The sequence below is a fragment of the Tribolium castaneum genome, chromosome 9 (genome assembly GCF_031307605.1).
Source record: "Tribolium castaneum strain GA2 chromosome 9, icTriCast1.1, whole genome shotgun sequence".
NCBI classification, from domain to species: domain Eukaryota; kingdom Metazoa; phylum Arthropoda; class Insecta; order Coleoptera; family Tenebrionidae; genus Tribolium; species Tribolium castaneum.
Genome location: NC_087402.1, coordinates 492,062 through 511,255, shown reverse-complemented (window position 1 = coordinate 511,255; position 19,194 = coordinate 492,062). Strand labels below are relative to the sequence as shown.

General features: G+C 34.2%; 2 protein-coding genes across 7 annotated transcripts in view; one reads left to right on the top strand and one right to left on the bottom strand.

The window, feature by feature from the left end:
* The window catches only part of spri (sprint), a 69,075-nt gene that overhangs the window by 19,588 nt on the left and 30,293 nt on the right, over nucleotides 1–19,194 (top strand). Inside the window, exon 1 of one of the 6 annotated variants that reach the window (XM_008193317.3) lies at nucleotides 5,989–6,631. The exons of 3 other annotated variants lie outside the window; for them this stretch is intronic. In XM_008193317.3, coding sequence (XP_008191539.1) covers nucleotides 6,276–6,631 — 356 coding nt within the window. In that variant the 5' untranslated portion in view covers nucleotides 5,989–6,275. Of the gene's footprint in view, nucleotides 1–5,988; nucleotides 6,632–17,502; nucleotides 17,652–19,194 lie in introns of those variants that run through there. 2 more of the 6 variants (XM_008193318.3, XM_008193324.3) reach the window with 2 other exon arrangements.
* Nucleotides 1,626–2,254, bottom strand: DptB (Diptericin B). The gene is made up of 2 exons (XM_001809164.4): nucleotides 2,102–2,254; nucleotides 1,626–2,049 (listed from the first exon to the last, which is right to left on the bottom strand). Exons 1-2 carry the CDS (start codon nucleotides 2,215–2,217, stop codon nucleotides 1,668–1,670), a joined length of 498 nt encoding a protein of 165 aa, XP_001809216.1. The 5' UTR covers nucleotides 2,218–2,254; the 3' UTR covers nucleotides 1,626–1,667.

Below are 19,194 nucleotides of genomic sequence, written 5' to 3'. Positions count from 1 at the left end.
AACGCAAAAAAAGGTTTCCATTTTCGCTTTTTTTCAATTTTCAACCGCCAATTACGGCCAAACTATTAGAGTTATCGAAAAACGGAAAAATCGAGGACAACCGGAATAAAAAGCTCTACAAAATGGCATAGGACTCAAGGCGATATCTCGCAAAAAATTTTTCAATTTTCAAACGCCGATTACGGCCAAACTAAAAGAGCTAGGAGAAAACGCTTTTTTAGATCGGAAAGAGCACATCAAAATCTATAAGATAGAATCGGTTTTATTTGATTTTGAGACACTTTAAAAAATGACCGATTTTAAGGGGGGGGTGTTAACTTTTTTTTAATTTTTTTTATTTTCTCATTTACGGCTAAACTATTCTAAAAAGTGAAACTATTTTGATCCATATCTATGCAAAATGATCCGGGGAATCGATTGGCATCGAGAAAATTACGAAATTCCGAATAGTTTTTTAGTTATGAATTTTTTAAAATTTCACCAATTTTTGCATTTATCAGCAATTTGCTCGAAAACTATAAGTCGGAGAACAATAATCTTTTTTGAAAAAAATAGATAATTTAAAGAGCTTTCCAACGATAATACACTTCATGGGGTTATCTCTGATAGTTCCGGAGCTATTGCTCGACAAATGTTCCGGGTACCCAAAATTGACAAAAATCGCGACGAAAATTGAAAAAATCAAATATCAAAAAATCGAATATATGGACTTTTTGTGGACTTTTAACAACTTTTGTGGGTTGTTAAGACATAAAGAAGTCCATAAAAATATGCTGAAGTGAGTTTTAAAAAAAATTTTTTTCGTCTCTTTGAAGGTAAGTGTTATTAGAAATTTATGCAAAAAAATTAAAAATTTTAAATATCGTGTAAAGTTGGTATAATACAGAATATGAGCCGTTGAATTCACTGGAACAAACCGTTTTGCTCTAGGACATTTAGTTTTTGCGTTATGAATTTTTTTAATGAAAAATCGTTGTGGCATATTTTATTATATTTTTTCTGTATTGTTTTTATCTATATTGTCCACTTAGGTAATTTTGTTCATTGTAATGTACAACTATAGTCAAAAAAAGTCTGTTGGAAATAAACTGCATACATTTCATAATTTTTTTTGCATTTTTCTACAGCAAACATCGAAAAACCAATTACATTTTTGTCCCAGATATAATAATGTAACGGTTCGACGTCTAATATAATTGTTGCTATTAAGCAAATGCTTCTATTAATCTTGGCTTTATTGGGTCAAATGACAAGTCGTAATAAATCACTGTCGACCACTTCGTAATAGAACACATCAACATTGAACAAGAATTTCCTCTTTCCACCATTTAGTAGAAATGGAGATTTGAAATAGGGATTGTGACATTTCCCTATCTAGCCTTTGGCACTTTTGCGTCTTCACACATTTCATTTCACATCGCATTCAATGAAATTACGGTTCAAATTGAGGTAAATCTCTCTCAACCACTATAATATGAATGGATTAAATGCCATAAAACGACAATAACACGAATGTCTTTATTCGAAAATAAATAATTATTTGTAGTGTTATGTCTTTTACGACACTTTATTTTTATGACCTCGTAAAAAAATTATGTCTTTTGGTGTAAATAAAAGTACGAAAATACCGTGAACATTTTTATTAAATAAAAGAAATAAATAAGTCTTTAGAAGCGGTGGCTAAACTGGACGCCTCCGTAATAATTGGGCCTCCCGGTGCCCCCAGGGCCCCCATAATGCCGTCCATAGTTGCCCACAGCGTCCAGACGCGAATTACCATTCCTCCATAAATTCCCAACTCCTTGAACATTCAGATCTGTTCCGTGTTTCTGGGTGTGTGAAGCACCGACGTTTAGGTTCGATCCTGAGGGAGTATGGGAGTATCCCAGTTGGCCCCCGATGGTCGCAGGCCCATTTGGGTGGAATTGTTTGGAGGCAAAAGCCCCCCCATCAAGTCGGTGCCCATTTTTATTGAGGATATTTCCCTGGTGGCTGGCTGTGACCCTTGTTCCACTTTTACCACCTCCAGAAACGCCGATATTTGTTTGTCTTGAAAAAAATTGTTTTGCGTTATTTTTGAATGAGATTGATTAGTTGTTACCTTTTTTGGCGGCCGAGTGGCATGAGGAAATATTCTTGACCTTGCTGGTCTTGGACGATTTCGTAAGCTGCAGCTGCAGCAAAACAGACAAGTGTAAAGGTGATGATTTTGTTCATTGTTGGAGAATGTGTAAGGGAGTTTCTCTGGCATGATTTATATAGCCAACGAATTCGCTAATCTCGAAGGGACTTTACAGTTGCGGGAAGTCCGCTTATCTCGGGGAAAAGAAATCACAACAGAATGAAATTTGAATTAGTAAACACAGGCAATAAAATGGAATAATTAATCAAGTGATTCACGCGAGAATGTTGTTGACCTTTTTGCACCGAATGACCGAATTTTGTCACTGTCTTTACGCTCGATTACACATCTTCCTCTAATACAATTAAATTGAAAAAGAGGGTTAATAAATCGTTTCCATTCGTTTTATTGTTTTCGGGAGAAATAAATGTCCAATCGGGAAAATTGCATACACTGCATGCGTTATTAATATCGCATTATTTTCGGTGTAATGAACGGTAAAGCCTGAGGGAAGTGCTGATGAGCGTTTGCAAACACATGGGCCATTATTAGCGAACATTAATGGAGGTTGTCTGTTTGATTTCCAGAGTAATTTATCTAATTTTCTTTCGGTTTTTCATGCTAAAAGTAGTCAAACTCTGATAATTCTATTATTATAACAGTCACGCATTGTCCCCAGTTGATTTAATTGGATTTGTTGTTATGCAACCAAGATTACAGATTGACTTTTATTAGACGCTTATTGATTTTTTCTAGTTTTTTCGGTATTAAGTGACATATGCCATTTTGTAGAGTTTTTTATTCCGGTTGTCCTCGATTTTTCCGTTTTTCGATAACTCTAATAGTTTGGCGTAATTGGCGGTTAAAAATTGAAAAAAAGCGAAAATGGAAACCTTTTTTTGCGTTTTTCTCGGAAACTGTAAGACTTAGAGCAACGAACAAAAAACCATCTGATAGCGCTTAATTTTCTCTATTTTTTCGATTAAACCCGGAGCCGCTCCGGGCAACGGTTCCGGCTACAGAGGCGATCAAAGTTTTTCACTAAAAAAATTCATAAAAAAAAAACTAAAAGTCGTAGAGCACTGCGGTTTGTTCCATTGAATTCTACGGCTCATTTTACATATTATATCAATTTTTCACAAGAATTAAAAATTTAAAATTTTTTGCTTAAAATTTCCTGAGCAAAACTACACTTACTTTTCCGAGTCATACCTTCAAAAATGTGAAATACTTTTATGGACTTTTATATGCCTTTACATCTCTCTAGAATTGTTAAAGTCCACAAAAAGTCCATATATTCGATTTTTTGATATTTGATTTTTTCAATTTTCGTCGCAATTTTTGTCGATTTTGGGTACTCGGAACATTTGTCGAGCAATAGCTCCGGAACTATCAGAGATAACCCCTTGAAGTGTATTATCGTTGAAAAGCTCTTTCGATTATCTATTTTTTTCAAAAAAGATTATTGTTCTCCGACTAATAGTTTTCGAGCAAATTGCTGATAAATGAAAAAATTGGTAAAATTTTAAAAAATTCATAACTAAAAAACTATTGGGAATTTGGCAATTTTGTCGATGCCAATCGATTCCCCGGATCATTTTGCATAGGTAAGGATTAAAATCTTTACACTTTTTCGAATAGTTTAGGCGTAATTGAGATAATAAAAACAATTAGCATAGTGTCTCGAGATTTTTTGGTAGTAGGTAATAAAAATAAGCAAATATCGTTTGAAATCTGCTTTGATTAAATGGAAAACATATTTTGTGTGTTCATTTCTCGCCGCCAGAGCTCACGTATTTGTTCCATTTCTATAATATTGAAATTTTTCGATCACGAAATGGAGATGTTTTTGCCGAGATCGGCACATCTGTTGCGAAAATCGCATTAAAGGTCAGTTCCTAATCTACTCGTAACCATCTGGACCCACCCTTGAGTAAATCAGAGCCGCCAATGTCGAAATAATACGGAAAAACCCAGTGTGTATTTTTTCAATTAAGCAAATAAAAATCTGCGCTGATGTGGAAATCGAGGGTGCTTTTTGTGAATTAAAATTTCCACGGACAATCCTCGTAAAAATTCCTTTGTGATGGTCGGTAATTTTTTTCAAATGCGGTCAAGGGAGATATTGAAAAATCCCGTACGAGGTGAAGGAGATTCACCGCATTGACGGGACCCAGCATAAGGGGAGAAAAATCTCAGACATAAATCTTTCGCTTCGAAAGACACCGCCACCAGGATTCGGTCGTTTGCGACTCAGGGGTGGCTCGTCCACACTCAATTTATGGCCCAAATGAACGAAAAACACTGCTCGCGTTGGAGTTCCAAAGACACGAAATGAATTAATGCAGATTTTTGAAAAATATTTTTGTTCGAGTCTCTGAAAAATTTCGCACGCCTTTTTGAATGAAAATTGAATTAAAAGTTCCAAGTGCGCCTTTCGTAGGCTAATGCTGCCGTGAATTCAATTAGGGGCGATTTTCAGGTGGCTCTTTGATTGGGTCTTGTTTCTTTATTTGCGTGACCACGGCCCGAATGTTTGTTTAAGGCTTGCAACCACCCTGAGCACGTCTCAGGAATCAATTTGTCCTCGAGAGGCTGTAACATGTCAGGTCCTGGTGCGGTTTTTCCCTCCAGACACTTCCTTATGTATCTCACGGCATCTCAAGGGTATCGAAACCGCACTCTTTATGGAGATAAAGATAATCCACCCCCGACTAGCTCACAATTTTTTGTATTCAAGAAGTGTTTAGTTTTGGCAAGGGACCAATTTGTTTGAATTAGTTTTCCCGTATTTGTAATTAAACCCGTTCCTGTCTCCCTTTAAAGAGTTGAACTCTATTTCCGCCACATATCCGGTCACGAACGTCACTGAACCGTTTCGAGTTTTGTATGAAATGCACGTCCCAATCCACCACCCTCTAGTCTAGTGTTTGTGGCAGCCGATGTTTCTGAATATGAAAAATACATGCGCTAAAGAACATCTACTTACACAGGAACCTCAGTTCCTTGATTATGCATGCGAAATAAAACTGTTTTATACGGTTCTCGGGAACAACAACGAGATATGCTGAAAAACACCCTCACGTGCATACTGAAAAGCTCCAGATTTTGCATTGGCCGATTTATGGCCCACTTCGACAGCTCTGCCCATAATCGCAATTTATTGGAATTTTTATCCGACTTCATCTGCATACTATAAACAAGCACAACAGAAACTGCAAAAAATAATTATTTTGTATCTAAAAATTAGCCAAAAAATCGCAGTTGTTTGTGAAATTTGGTTACAAATTAATGAATAAATTTTAAATTTCAAAAATGGAGCATTTATTTATTTTTTTCGTTGTTTAATAAATCGACTTTTGATAAAAACATAGTTTCTGCAAGAACTGCACACGTGTAAAGATAATTGCTTTTGCTGCAGACGCGAGAATTCGTTGTTAAATTGCTTTTTATTTTCTAGCTACATGGAATGAAATTGCACTCGAGATGCGCGCTATTACAACATTCGTCCTTTATTTGTTATTGTAGCAGCAAAATTGAGACAAACTTAACTATTTTGATTAAATTAAGGCGTCAAACCCAAATAATACATCGTAATTGTCAACATCCTGCAAGAATGTGATTCGAAAACGGAAGCTGAATCATTCCGCTGGTTTATATTTATTCTTACGTAAAAATAAATAATTATACAGATTAGGTGGCCACTCGTGCATGGAAATTAAGTGGCATTTTTTGATAAGAGGGTGAAAATGAAGCGCTTCATTGAAGCGTATTTCTTTCCTTGTGGTAATTGATTAGTTGGTTGTTCGCCATGACCTAAAACCGAGTCAAATTCCTGGTCATTAATGCGATTGTGCGCTCTCTTATCTATTTATCTCTGGTGTACTTTCATGATAATTTAATTCGTTATTAATGCAAGATTGAACAACACCGTTACTGCTTATTTAAAGTAAATATGTCAAAGAGGAAGTGGCAATGTCCGATTGATTTGTAGCTCGATCGAGTCAGTGTTTCCGCAGTGACCATTCAAAGAACTAGCGCTCCAAGTGCAGTTTGCTTATTATTTAGAATTTGGACAAATCTTATCACCAGTAGTGATAGTGCAAACGCCGTTCATAGTGAATCACAAGCTGCGATAAAATGAATCAGAGCAATGGAAGACGTGGAAGTGAAAAGCCCGAGTGTTAAAAGTGCCGTGAACTTCTTCAACAGTTTGAGCAAAAGCTCAAGTATCCAAGTGGTGTGTCACCAACAAATCAGAGTGTCGCCCTTGATTCCGCGACCTAAACTTATTATTAAACGCAATGGTGATCTTACGCCGGATGTGGAGGCCAAGAACATTATCGAAGAGTTTAATAAGAAAATCTCGCCTTATAACACGTTTAAATTACCAGTGGATGCACTCCACAGTGATTTTTTCAAACAGAATTTTGAACCGTTGCTGCCAGACGTCGTTGCGCCTGAGAAGAAGAGACGGAGAAATCGGATCTATCGGAAGCCGGCCAAGAGGTGTGTAATTAACGCAAACGGAACGAAAAATCGTGCTGGTTGGAAATACTAGTTTAAATATTTAACGCTGACAAATATTTATAATTGCAATAGTTCACCTAAAACGCAAATACTTTCAGTTCAAAAGTCGGCGAATTAGCTCGAGATTTTACTAAACAAACTCAGTTAACTAAAAATTTTTAGACATAAATTAAATATTTTCGTTTATTTTTTTTATAATTTATGAAGTAAGTCATCTAAGGATTCAACGCTAAAGATTGTAGTTATGTTTTACCTTTACGTTCATCTCTTTTTCTCTCAAAACAAAAGATATTTTTTCTTTATTAAGATGTGCTCTTACGTTTACAATTTGGCGCCTTTACGTACTTTTATTTGCCGCATTATTTTCTTATTTCTGTCAGTTTTATTTTCCGCTTTACGTTTATACTTCTATCTGTTCTCTCAATCTCTTATTTTTGCTTATGTGTTGTTCACTTACCTTTTGTACACTTTTTTTCATAGAAAAATTGTTGCCGTGATCCGGGTGCGAACACCCGACCTTCCCCGCCGTAAGTGGCGCTTATACCACTGGGCCACCAGGGCCCCAAGTACTGACTGTGTTTTGCAGATATTTTAACACAAACTTTTTAAATAAATCAACTTTACAAACTATATAATTGCAATAATTCACCTAAAACGCAAATACTTTCAGTTCAAAAGTCGGCGAATTAGCTCGAGAAAACATTTTCTTCCACTTTTTTTCAATTTAATTCTCTAATTTTTTACCAAGATTTGATTCTACAATTTTAAAATTGTTTTTAGCTTTTTTGTGACTTTCAGCACGTTTTTGACCGAAAATGGACATAATTTCTCCAAAAATCACCAAATTTGTGTATTTTATAGTCAAAAATAGTAGACGTGCACAAATCCTATTGGATTCACAGTGGCCATGATTTTTATTGACAATGTTTTTCGGGACTTTACTAAACAAACTCAGTTAACTAAAAATGTTTAGACGTAAATTAAATATTTTCGTTTAATTTTTTTTATAATTTAAGAATTAAGTCATATGAAAATTCGACTAAAGTCTGTAGTTATGTTTCACCTTTACGTTCATCTCTTTTTCTCACAAAACAAAAGGTATTTTCCCTTTATTAGGATGTGCTCTTACGTTTACACTTTGGCGTCTTTACGTACTTTTACCTTTTGTCGCATTATTTTCTTTATTTCTGTCAGTTTTATGCTCCGATTTCCGTTTATACGTCTATGTGTTCTCTCAATCTCTTATTTTTGTTAACGTGTTGTTTCACTTACCTTTTCTACACTTTTTTTCATAGAAAAATTGTTGCCGTGATCCGGGTTCGAACCCCGACCTCCCCCGTCGTAAAGTGGCGCTTATACCACAGGGCCACCAAGGCCCCAGGTACTGACCGTCTTTTGCAGATATTTTAACACAAACTTTTTAAATAAATCAACATGGAAAAGAAAAACATAAATAAATTGAAATATTTAATTCTGAACAAAAAAACAATGCACTGAAAGTCTGAAAAGTTGAAATATAAAAAAATAGTGAGATTAAAATTTGAGGGTAAAAATGTAATAAACTAGTGAGCTTGATCGGTGAACATCTGTGATTGATTAGTAAACTATCTCAGTTGTGAATCATTGAAAAAGTTTGCCTTGACTTCGCCTATAAATTTTAAAGTCTCCACTTTTAAAGCCTGCCGTTTTATGGTGAAGTTTTCGCTATTAAAGCGATTGAAAAATCAAGCGAAGCTTGTCTTTGTCTCAGGTAAGGCAGCTTTTCACGCCACTCTTGCCTTGATCCTATAAAACCATAAAGGAAGACAAAATGCGGCCGTTATACTTATGCAAAATTAAAACCCATCCTCTGGCACACGTTGTGAGGGCGTAAAGGTGGATGTTATAAACTGCAATGCGCCATTTTAGGGCCAATTTATAGGACGGGAAGCAGCTGTGGCATAAAACCGCGATCCCAGATAAATTCTTAATCCCTCACTTTGTTTATTACATTTTAATTTTTCTGCTTCTATAATACGTGATTTATTTGATGTAAGTAGGTACGGAATTGATGCAAAGTGACCTCACGTTCTCACTAAATTGATTACAAGTTTGAGTTATAGTAGTTGTTTAGTGTCGGCAAGTACATAATGTGGTGTCGTTAGAGATACTCAGTTCTGGACCACATCTGCGGCTTCGTCCTCCTCTGAATGCTAAGTGCGAGGGTTGTGGAGGAGGCAAGCTTTTTTTCCTAAATGAATAAAGACCACTTCATAAATCTAGCGAAAAGTAGTCATTCGAGGCCGGTGAAAAATTACTGCTCGAATGTCGCTATAATAAACTTTAATCAAAGTGAGTGTCGCCAGTTTATAAAGTGACGTTCATTACTCAAATACAAGACGCTGCTGAAGTTTAATCGATATACAGCGAAAGTGTTTCACGACGATTTTGGCAATACGCTCGGTTCTGTGTTGCAAACTTAACAACTTTCGCGAAACTATTAGTAAAAGAAGGAGAGAGGGAGCAATCGATGATAATGGAGACTCATTCGGTTTTATGTGGGATGGGGTGAGATGATTTCGGAGCGATTGCCACATGATTGCTCACACCAATTCATAAACTTTATGGGACTGTCTTTGATGCAGATTTGCGCGATTTTGTTTGAGTTAGATTAGCTTGAAGTGTTTATTTTCTGTTTGGGGAGAAACGTGCAAGTGTAGAACTGTTTGATTTTTTTCCACTTATCTGAAAATCCCTGACATAAGTGTCAACAAACTCAAATATCTGGCTTTTTTGGGAAAAAAAATCCTTAAACGCGATTCTTAAGTAAACTAGATCAAAGTTTGTTTTATATTTTGCCAAGATATTTGTAAAATATGCCAAACAATCAGAAAAATTGATATTTTTTTGACTGTTTCGCGTGATTTTGCTCGCTTTTAAGCGAATTTTCGTCAAAGATATGTCGAAAAACTTTGCTCCAAACGATGTTCTTTTTACTTTTTTTGATTTGGCCAATTTTTTTTAAGTTTAAAAAAATTTAAATTCTCAGTTTTTTATCCAAAAATAACAAAATAAATCAAGAATCACTTTACTTGAATCTTTTAGAGTTTTAAGACGTTTTTCACCAAGAAACGCAATTATTTCGCAAAATTTTGTCCAAAACAAGGTCAAAATAGTGCCAAGTTTGTCTTTTTAGAAGGTTTAAGTTTGAAGTTATGTTTCACCTTTACGTTCATCTCTTTTTCTCACAAAACAAAAAGTACGTTTACAATTTGGCGCCTTTACGTACTTTTACCTTTTGCCGCATTATTTTCTTATTTCTGTCAGTTTTATGCTCCGCTTTACGTTTATACGTCTATGTGTTCTTTCAATCTCTTATTTTTGCTTATGTGTTGTTTACTTACCTTTTGTACACTTTTTTTCATAGAAAAATTGTTTGCTCTGATCCGGGTTCGAACCCCGACCTCCCCCGTCGTAAGTGGCGCTTATACCACTGAGCCACCAGGGCTCCAAGTACTGACCGGCTTTTGCAGATATTTTAACACAAACTTTTTTAATAAATAAACATTAAAAACTATATAATTGCAATAATTCACTTAAAAAGCAAATACATTCAGTTCAAAAGTCGGCGAATTAGCTCGAGAAAACATTTTCTTCCACTTTTTTTCAATTTAATTCTCTAATTTTTACCAAAAATACCGGGCGTATAAGCGGATTCTACAATTTTAAAATTGTTTTTTCTTTTTTGTGACTTTCAGCACGTTTTTGGCCGAAAATGGACGTATTTTCTCCAAAAATCACCAAATTTGTGTATTTTCAAGTCAAAAATAGTGGACGTGCGCAAATTCTACCGGATTCGCAGTGGCCATGATTTTTATTAACAATGTTTTTCGGGACTTTACTAAACAAACTCAGTTAACTAAAAATGTTTAGACGTAAATTAAATATTTTTGTTTAATTTTTTTATAATTTAAGAAGTAAGAAGTCACCTTTACGTTCATTTAAACTCAGTGTTTTTATCCAAAAATAACAATATTAAATAAAAAATCACTTTACTTTTATCTTACACAGTTTTATACGCAATTATTTAGCAAAATTTTGTCCAAAACAAGGCCAAAATAGTGGTAAATTTGTCTTTTTAGAAGGTTTAGCAACGATTTTTTAGATAAAATTTAAGTTTTCTTAAATGAATTCGCATTCGTCGTCAAATATTGGACACAAAGAAAGTTGTTATTGCCAATACACCAGTCGTAATTTATTGCGGCCGTTAATAAGCAGTTTCTGAAAGTTTTCCTGAGAAAAAATTACAAAAATCCATTATGGGGTGAGTTTTGATAAACTCATAGGCAGTGTTGGAGTGACCTGTTATCAAAACACCATTACAGGCCGAATAACGATAAAAGTAATCGCGTGCTCGTAAAAGGGAAAATTGTATGTTCCTGACAAAATCGTCTGAAAGCACGCAATTCTTTCGATTCGAGTCATCGGAAAAATCTCTCCATCTTGTCGAAATGAAAATTTAACAATTTCCCCGTGTTATCTCGGAGCGTTTGCACTTTCAATATTCATAAATCAGCGCTTTTATCGTTCGGACCATCGCTGTATGTATTGTAGCGATGATTAATACCTGAACTAATTGTCTAGTTCGCCCTCTTCGTCTTCCACGCTCCGGATATTAATTCCATAAATCGCCATGGAATCGTTTAAAGGACTCTGGATTGTTCCACAAGAAGTTGGTCCCCCGTCTTTGGGGCGACATTGTGTCTTTACTATTCAAAACTCGCATGCAACGTGATTAATGTCCCTTTGGAATAGTTGCTCTCGCAAATATTTTAATTACTCGAGTAATTACAGCCGAACAAGAATCGCATCCCAATCGAAAAGTCGTTTAGTATTCAAAACTCACTGCTATTTTATCGGCGGCGGCTGCAATGCAGTCTCTGACCAGAAGCCAGACACTAAATTCACGCGGATTTAACAATTTTTTTTATACTCGAAGCGAGAATTTATACCCCAACAATTATCACGATTTATTTGTCTGGCTGTATTGCGCGAAAAAATAAAGTCGGTGGGAGATTTTTTGCGCAAGCACGAGCGATATGAGCCAACGATGAGGGTGAAGAAGTGCTATTAGTGCAAGAAAGGAGCAGGTGGTGTTACGAGACTAAGTACCAAGAGGATAGTTAACCGCAGTTGTGCACTTTTTTGGCCCTTATTTATTTACACATCGCATTAGGGGAACGAATTTAGCAGAAACATACAGAGTGTACGTTTTAAAAATAAATAATTTTCTGTTGAAAATCTTAAATTTTTAATTAAATTTCTGTTAGAAAATGTTTCTTTTTTCTTTTCACAAAATGATTTTTGCCCTTTTCACCCAGTTTTGAATTTTTTGAGAACTCTACACGTCTCTCAGCCAACTCGATTAGTTCGCAAACTTTCCTCACAAAAATGTTCTACTTTATCAAAAACTATCACTTTCATCATTATTTAGGTAATGGATTTCCTGCTTGGTCTCATAAAAATTGGTCTCAAAAATACATTTTGACCAAAAATCAAATGACACAGTCAAAATATTATTTAAATTTTTTTTCTAAACTTTTTTTCCAATAGAAAAATAAGCTAATTTTATGTAAAAAACGTGCTTAAAGACTAAAAAGACAAACATAACACGTTTATTGGCTTATTTTGCACAAAACTTGCAAAATGATTGCGTTTTTGGATGAAAATCGCCTGAAGACTCTAAAAAAGTTAAAAGCAACATGACTTTGAATTTTAATTTGTCTGTATAAAAAAATAGAATTTAAATATTGAAAAACTTAACAGTATCAAAAAACTCGTTAAAAAATTAGCTAAAACTAGTAAATCAGGCTAAATGCAATCAGTTGCGATTTATTTTGTGTCCTTGTAAAATAAATGAGTTTTTAAATTGTTTTTAGCTTGATTTGGACGAAATAATTTATTCTCTAAATGAAGAGCTCTCGAAAATAATAAGTAATTTTCGACTGCAATTTGTGACTTTGGGATCTGTTTTAGTGGAATCTCGCAAAAACTTGTATAAAAATACGAAAAAGAAAAAATGGAATTAATTTTGAAGAAAATTTACTCACAAATGAGCTAAGTTGAGTGAAACAAATCGACTATTTTTTCAAATTTTTGGGCATACTATTATTTTAGAAATATCTTGCAAATTAAATATAGATTCATTTTGAGATTTTTCTAAAATTGAGCGAAATTTTTCAATAGAAAACTTAAATTTTATCTAAAAAACATTGTTAAACCCTCTAAAAAGACAAATATTTGGCTTATTTTGGACAAAAGTTTGCGAAATAGTTGCATTTCTGGATGAAAAACCTCTTTAAACTCACAAAAAGGTAAAAATAATGTGATTTTTGATTTAATTTTGTAATTTTTGACAGAAATACTGAAAATTTAACTTAAAAATACAAAAAATTGCTCGAAACTGGGCTAAATCAAGTAAAACAGCCAAAATGCGATCAAGTGCGATTTACTTTGTGAAAGAAATAGTTTTTAAATCGTTTTTAGCTTGATTTGGACGAAATAATTTAGTTTCTAAATGAAGAGCTCTCGAAAATAATAAATAATTTTCGACTCCAATTTGTGCTCTGAAATCTGTTTCAGTGGAATCTCGCAAAAACTTGTATAAAAATACGAAGGAAAAGCAACATTTTGACCAGTTTTTCGAATTATTTCTGAAGAAAATTTACTCTCAAATGAGCTAAATTGAGTGAAACAGTTCGACTGTTTCTTCAAATTTTTAGGCATACTATATTTTTAGAAATATCTTACAAATGAAATATAGATTCACTCTGAGATTTTCATAAACTGAGCGAAATTTTTCAAGAGAAAACTTAAATTTTATCTAAAAAATATTGTTAAACCCTCTAATAGTTGCATTTCTGGATGAAAAACCTCTTGAAACTCACAAAAAGGTAAAAACAATGTGATTTTTTAATTAAATTTAGTAATTTTTGAATAAAATACTGAAAATTTAACTTAAAAATAAAAAAAATTGCTCAAAATTGGACTAAATCAAGTAAAACATCCAAAATGCGATCAAGTGCCATTTACTTTGTGATAGAAATCAGTTTTTAAATGGTTTTTAGCTTGATTTTGTAGATTTTTAGCTTGTTTGACGAAATAATTGAGTTTCTGAACAATACAAGGTCCTTGGGACAAACAAATAGCTCTAATTTTTATCTGAAATTTGTGATTTTTTTTAATTTATTGTGTCTCACATTAGAGAGCCAAAGGTCTTTTAGATGGGAAATTAAAAATAGGGTGCTTTATTAAAAAAAATAAGTTTAAAAATTTTATGTTAAATCATCGTCGTGATTACAATGAGCTAAAAAATAGAGACTTTAAGTTTGAAGTGGTGAAAATCCTACTTTTCTGACGTAATAGTTGGGCCACCTTGTATTATTTCCTTCTGAATTAAGAATTGACCCAATCGCTTTCGTATTTATCACTTCCTCCGATGTTAAGGAGGGAGTAAACAAACCGCGAGGGTGCACCTAATCCATCTAACGCTGAAAACGCGAGCTTTCGCAGATTAATTCCGAAGCACCGAGGGATTTGTTAACACCATGGCCATGCACTTTCCCTTCTTTAGCCATAAATATGGAATTTCACCGTATGAAATATCACACCTTGTCCGAATTAGAAATATAACGCCCTCGGCGAGAAATATTACCAGGGATTATGATATAATGCTAAAAGGGAAATTCGCCTCTTAATTTCCAAGGAATTAACATCTCGCGTATCTTTCCCTTTTTTTCCATGCGTTACCTGTCGTATTTTATAAGTTTTCTCATAAGCTTTGGACTGGTGCTGCGTTGTTGCTCCTAAATCAGACGCTTCCTTCGCTCGCTATTAATACGTAATGCCTCCTCACACGCCGAAGAGACTGCAATATTTCAGGCCCTAGCTTGTAATTCATTAATAATGGCGCGGTTTTTCCTCTTCGAGTTGCTGCTTTTAATTAAATTCATTAAATTTCATCCAAATTGCGCGAATACCCAGCATGTATGATACGATGCGTCCAAAAATTACGCTATTTTACTTAAAGAGTCCCCGGGGGCTGATTTGCGTCCCTAACTTTTAACTACTTTAACTGGAAGAAACCGTGGGTGTGGCTTGGTACTGTTTTGCATGGGTCAAGAAACCGATGCTCACAAGGCGGATGTTGTAATTGTTCCGTGAGATATTGGGTGGGTTGTTGGGTGCGAACACAAATGATTATTTCAAAATTTTACTAATAACGTCTCTGTAAATGGGTTCTTGAGGGTGGCAATTAAACAGACATTAAACTAAATTTGGTGTCAATTAACCATGAGCATCAAAATTTCTCTTATTCCAATAGAAATGTGTTGATGTACGGCGTGCTCAAAAACTGGCGCACCAACTCAGTGGTACATTATTGAGAAGCAAGTGCAGATTACGGGAAAATGTTGAAAAAATTCCTAGTCATATTTTAAAAAATCTGGAGCTACAAACTCATTGTGTTAACTTCTTTAGTTTTCAATATTTTTTAATGTTTTTAGGTAATCGTTTCCTAAAACAACGATGTATAATTTTTTTTAAATTTTTTATCAGACTTTAGCAGTTTTTTAAATTTAAAAAATTAAAAATTCATCAAAAAATCTCAATGTGTAGCTGTGCCAACACTGGGAATTATTTCCTAGGAAAATATTTCAAAATTAATTTATTTTTATTGTTGATCAAATGCTATTGCGATCACGACTGTTAGACAACGTTGTCACATATCATTTATCTAAAATCTGTCATTTATCTATAATTTTAATACAAAGATTTTTTTAAATATTTTTACCTTTATACCGGGTGCTCAAAAATCGGCGCACCAACTCAACGGAGTGTGGTAGAGAACTGCTTACACATAAAGGTGAAAATAGTAAAAAAATTCTTTGTATTAAAGTTATTGATAAATAACGAATTTTAAATAAATGATATGTGGCAACGTTGCCTAACAGTCGTGATCGCAATAGAATTGGAGCAGCAATTCGGAAGTAAAATTACCGTTGGGGGCGCCACTGAGCTAGGTCGAAAACAGTAACCATAAATGGTGGGAAAATGTTTATTCGGATATTTTGAGCGTTGTACGAATTTTGGGGCTTCACAATTATTCCATTGCCTATGCGGAATGATTATTGCATCTTTGATGCTAGAAACTTATGTTGACAAATGAGAGATGACGAGGAAAACACGAATAACGAATGACTGTTTGGTTCACTTTCTTTATTGGAAAATTCTTACAAAGACATTGAAAAGCCTACCTTTTGGCATAATTTACGTTTAAATGTATCAGCAGTTGTTAATCTTTATTGTAGTTTTGTAGATTTACCGCAGCATTTCATGATTTTTTCAGTGGAAAATTCTAACCTAAAATTCATAACACTTCACTAATTTATTGGTTTCTTGAGCCAAACTTTGTGTTCGCTGTGATCCATTACTTATAATCTTTAATTAGACAACTGTTTGATAACACTTTGTAATCAAAATTTAAATATTTTTCACTTTTTATCCACTTTCAAGTTCCAACAATAAACACTTTATACCACGAAAAACTACAGACCCAAAGTCAACGCTAGAATTTACCACCACGTACTTTTAAAGTAATTCTTTCTGTTGTAAGTAATTAACACTATACACGCAAAATTGTTGAACAATTCATTAATGTCAGTTAAATGTGGCATTACGAAAATTTCTTTACTGTTTTCGACATAGTTCAAAAGTCATCACCAGAGGGCGTCTAGTTAATTTTATTTCCGAATAAAAATAAATTATTTTTGAAACGGTTTCCTAGGAAATAATTCCCAGTGTTGCCACATCTACAAACTGTGATTTTTTGATGAATTTAATTTTTTTTAAACTAAAAAAACTGCTAAGATCTGATAGTAAATTTAAAAATAATTATTCATCGTTGTGTTAGGGAACAATTACTTAGTGCGAAACATAAAAACATTAAAAAATAATAAAAATTGAGGAAGTTAGCAGAATAAGTTTGTTATTCCAGATTTTTTAAAATATGACATTAGGAATTTTTTCATGATTTTTCCCGTGATCTACACTTGCTTCTCAACAATGTACCACTGAGTTGGTGCGCCAGTTTTTGAGCACCCTGTATATTTGGGGACCAAAAAAAAGTAAAAAGAACATGATCTTGACCAAACTGTAGTTTTTCGATTTATTTTAGCCTTAGAAATGCTCAAATAATCAACGCAGATTGTAATGATTCACTCTTTGCTTTGTTATCATTTAATTTTTCCTGCTTTTGTGCAAGTCCGCTGTCGTTAATTGCGCTCATCCTTAATTGAACTCCGGAAGTAGTTTAGTCATTCAAGTGAAGAGTCATAAAGAAGTTTGAAAAAACGTGGCAATATCGCTGTGAAATATCTCTCCAGAAGCTGTCCCTGAAACAATGAAATACGTGGCGACATTTACTCGCATTCTCCTCCACTGCTTGACATGTCTTATGATTTCGGAGGACATTTTCGCGTTGTTTGGGGAATTGCTTTATTGCAGTTTGTAGCTAGCTGCCGTCGACTCTGTATTTCAATTTCTATGATTTATTATAAATTCCGCTTTCCTCTATTGCTCAATTAGAAAAGCCATGTTTACGGCCCCTTATTTACGAGAGCGGCAGCCCTTGCATTAAAAATTGATTTTTACAAGCGAAAGACCCCTCTAATCTTACGCTTTTCTTCAAATTCTTACAGTTTTTTATTAGAATCGTAATTTCTGTTTGTAACTTTTTCAAATCCCAAGCAAAAGGAGAGAAAACCCCGGTTATATTTAGCCCATGTAAATAGTGTAAGGTGGGTAAACTCGGCTAGCACTCACTCAAGGACACTCCCGACGTGCATTCAGTTTCTACAGTTTGCAGTGTGAGCTTTGTTAAGTGCGACAAAATGAAAATCACCAAATATACCTCCTTGTTGTTGCAAACAGTGGCCTACAGGAACTCCTTCTCGCCCTGCGAGTAAGTCAAACCGCCTCTAAATTAAATTAAATAATTAACATTCAACTGGGCACTGTAAATTTATTAAAAGTGCCTTGGGGGCTGTTTGCGCGATGATATCTCCAAAGTTGGGGTTTGCACCACCTTCTCGCAAACTCGCTCAGGAGTGGAGTATTTAATAGCGCTCGGAAATATCGCGCCTAATCTGAGGATGTGGTTATTTTCAGTTTGTAAGTCAGTGGACTGTGTTCAAGATAAGGAAATTGTTGGAGCGGCGTTTTATTTATGATATTATAAAGCTCGGATTAGGTTTCATTTGCAGAGGGCTGGTGCGGTAAGAGCTTAATTAACACATTCCAATTTTTTTACCCTTATTTGGAAATTCTCAAAAATGATTCAGTGGCGTAGGTGGCGGCATAAACAAACAAAATTGGCTGTGTTTGACGGACGACCTTGCGATTATGGTTCTACACCCACTGGGCTGTTAGACAAATTCGATGCGATTATTTTTATCTGTACTTCACAGGAATAAATAAAAGTTGTTCGCAATAACTAACTGTTGTACAGCATTCGTAAAATCACTTCCTTCTTCCGTCCTCTTTTTTCCGGGGCGATGCCTTCTAGTTTTTTCAAATACTGAATTACTACACATTTTTACTTATTTGTTACTTTGTCCGAATACTTTTGAGAAATCAAATTTTTTCCAAAAAATAAATACAGGGTGTCCCACCGAAAAGGGCACCCCCCTCGTAACTTTTTTATTTATTAATCAATTCATAGCGGGGCATAGCGGTGACAAACTATCAAATATTTTTTGAGGTTACGAAGTGTTTAAATTATGAGTTGTTACAAAAAATAAAGATTCACAAAACAAGAACTAATAAACGCAGAATCAAAAACCTAACGAAACGCAAATCACAAAACACAATAAACGAACAGAAAATACTTGCGATTAACACCGATAACACTTTCGACAACCATGCGACGACGTCTATAATTTACTGTCAATGTCGGTTTGACAAATTCGTGACACTTGACGGTGTTGTCGAAGTGCACATGTAAATTAATGTTCAAGGATACCACCCTTAGATAGCCCTTAGCTGTTTAAATTTGCATTGTTTTTGATAATTTTTTATAGCTTTGTGTTGGTAATGAAAAAATGAAATTGATGACGCACACCAAAGGTCCATATTTTGGTGCTACAAATTTTTTTAAGCTTATCGTTTCTGAAATAAGCAATTAAAAATTAAGAAAAAAGATGTAAAATCGTTAAAATGCATATTATTAGAAGAAGGAAGGTTACATTCATGTATTAGCAAACATCGTTTTAACAAAAGTAATGTACATTCCTTAAAATCTAAAATAAAAAATTAAATTTTAAATAAATAAATTTAATTTATTTATTTATTTTTATTTTAAAAAATAAATTATTTTATATTGAAAATATTTCCTTTAAATTAGCCCTGTATATTTTGGACTTGGCTGTTTTCGCTCTCGTACAGTTTTGAAAAATATTTTCGCGTAAGAATTTTTCACGTTACAATTTTTTGATTGAGAAAAGTTA

Bases quoted from the DNA above. Each gene is read 5' to 3' on its own strand.
- DptB (XM_001809164.4), bottom strand. From the start codon at position 2,217: ATGAACAAAATCATCACCTTTACACTTGTCTGTTTTGCTGCAGCTGCA. The intron at 2,050-2,101 runs GTAACAACTAAT...ATTTTTTTCAAG, and splicing joins CCACTCGGCCGCCAAAAAAG to ACAAACAAATATCGGCGTTT.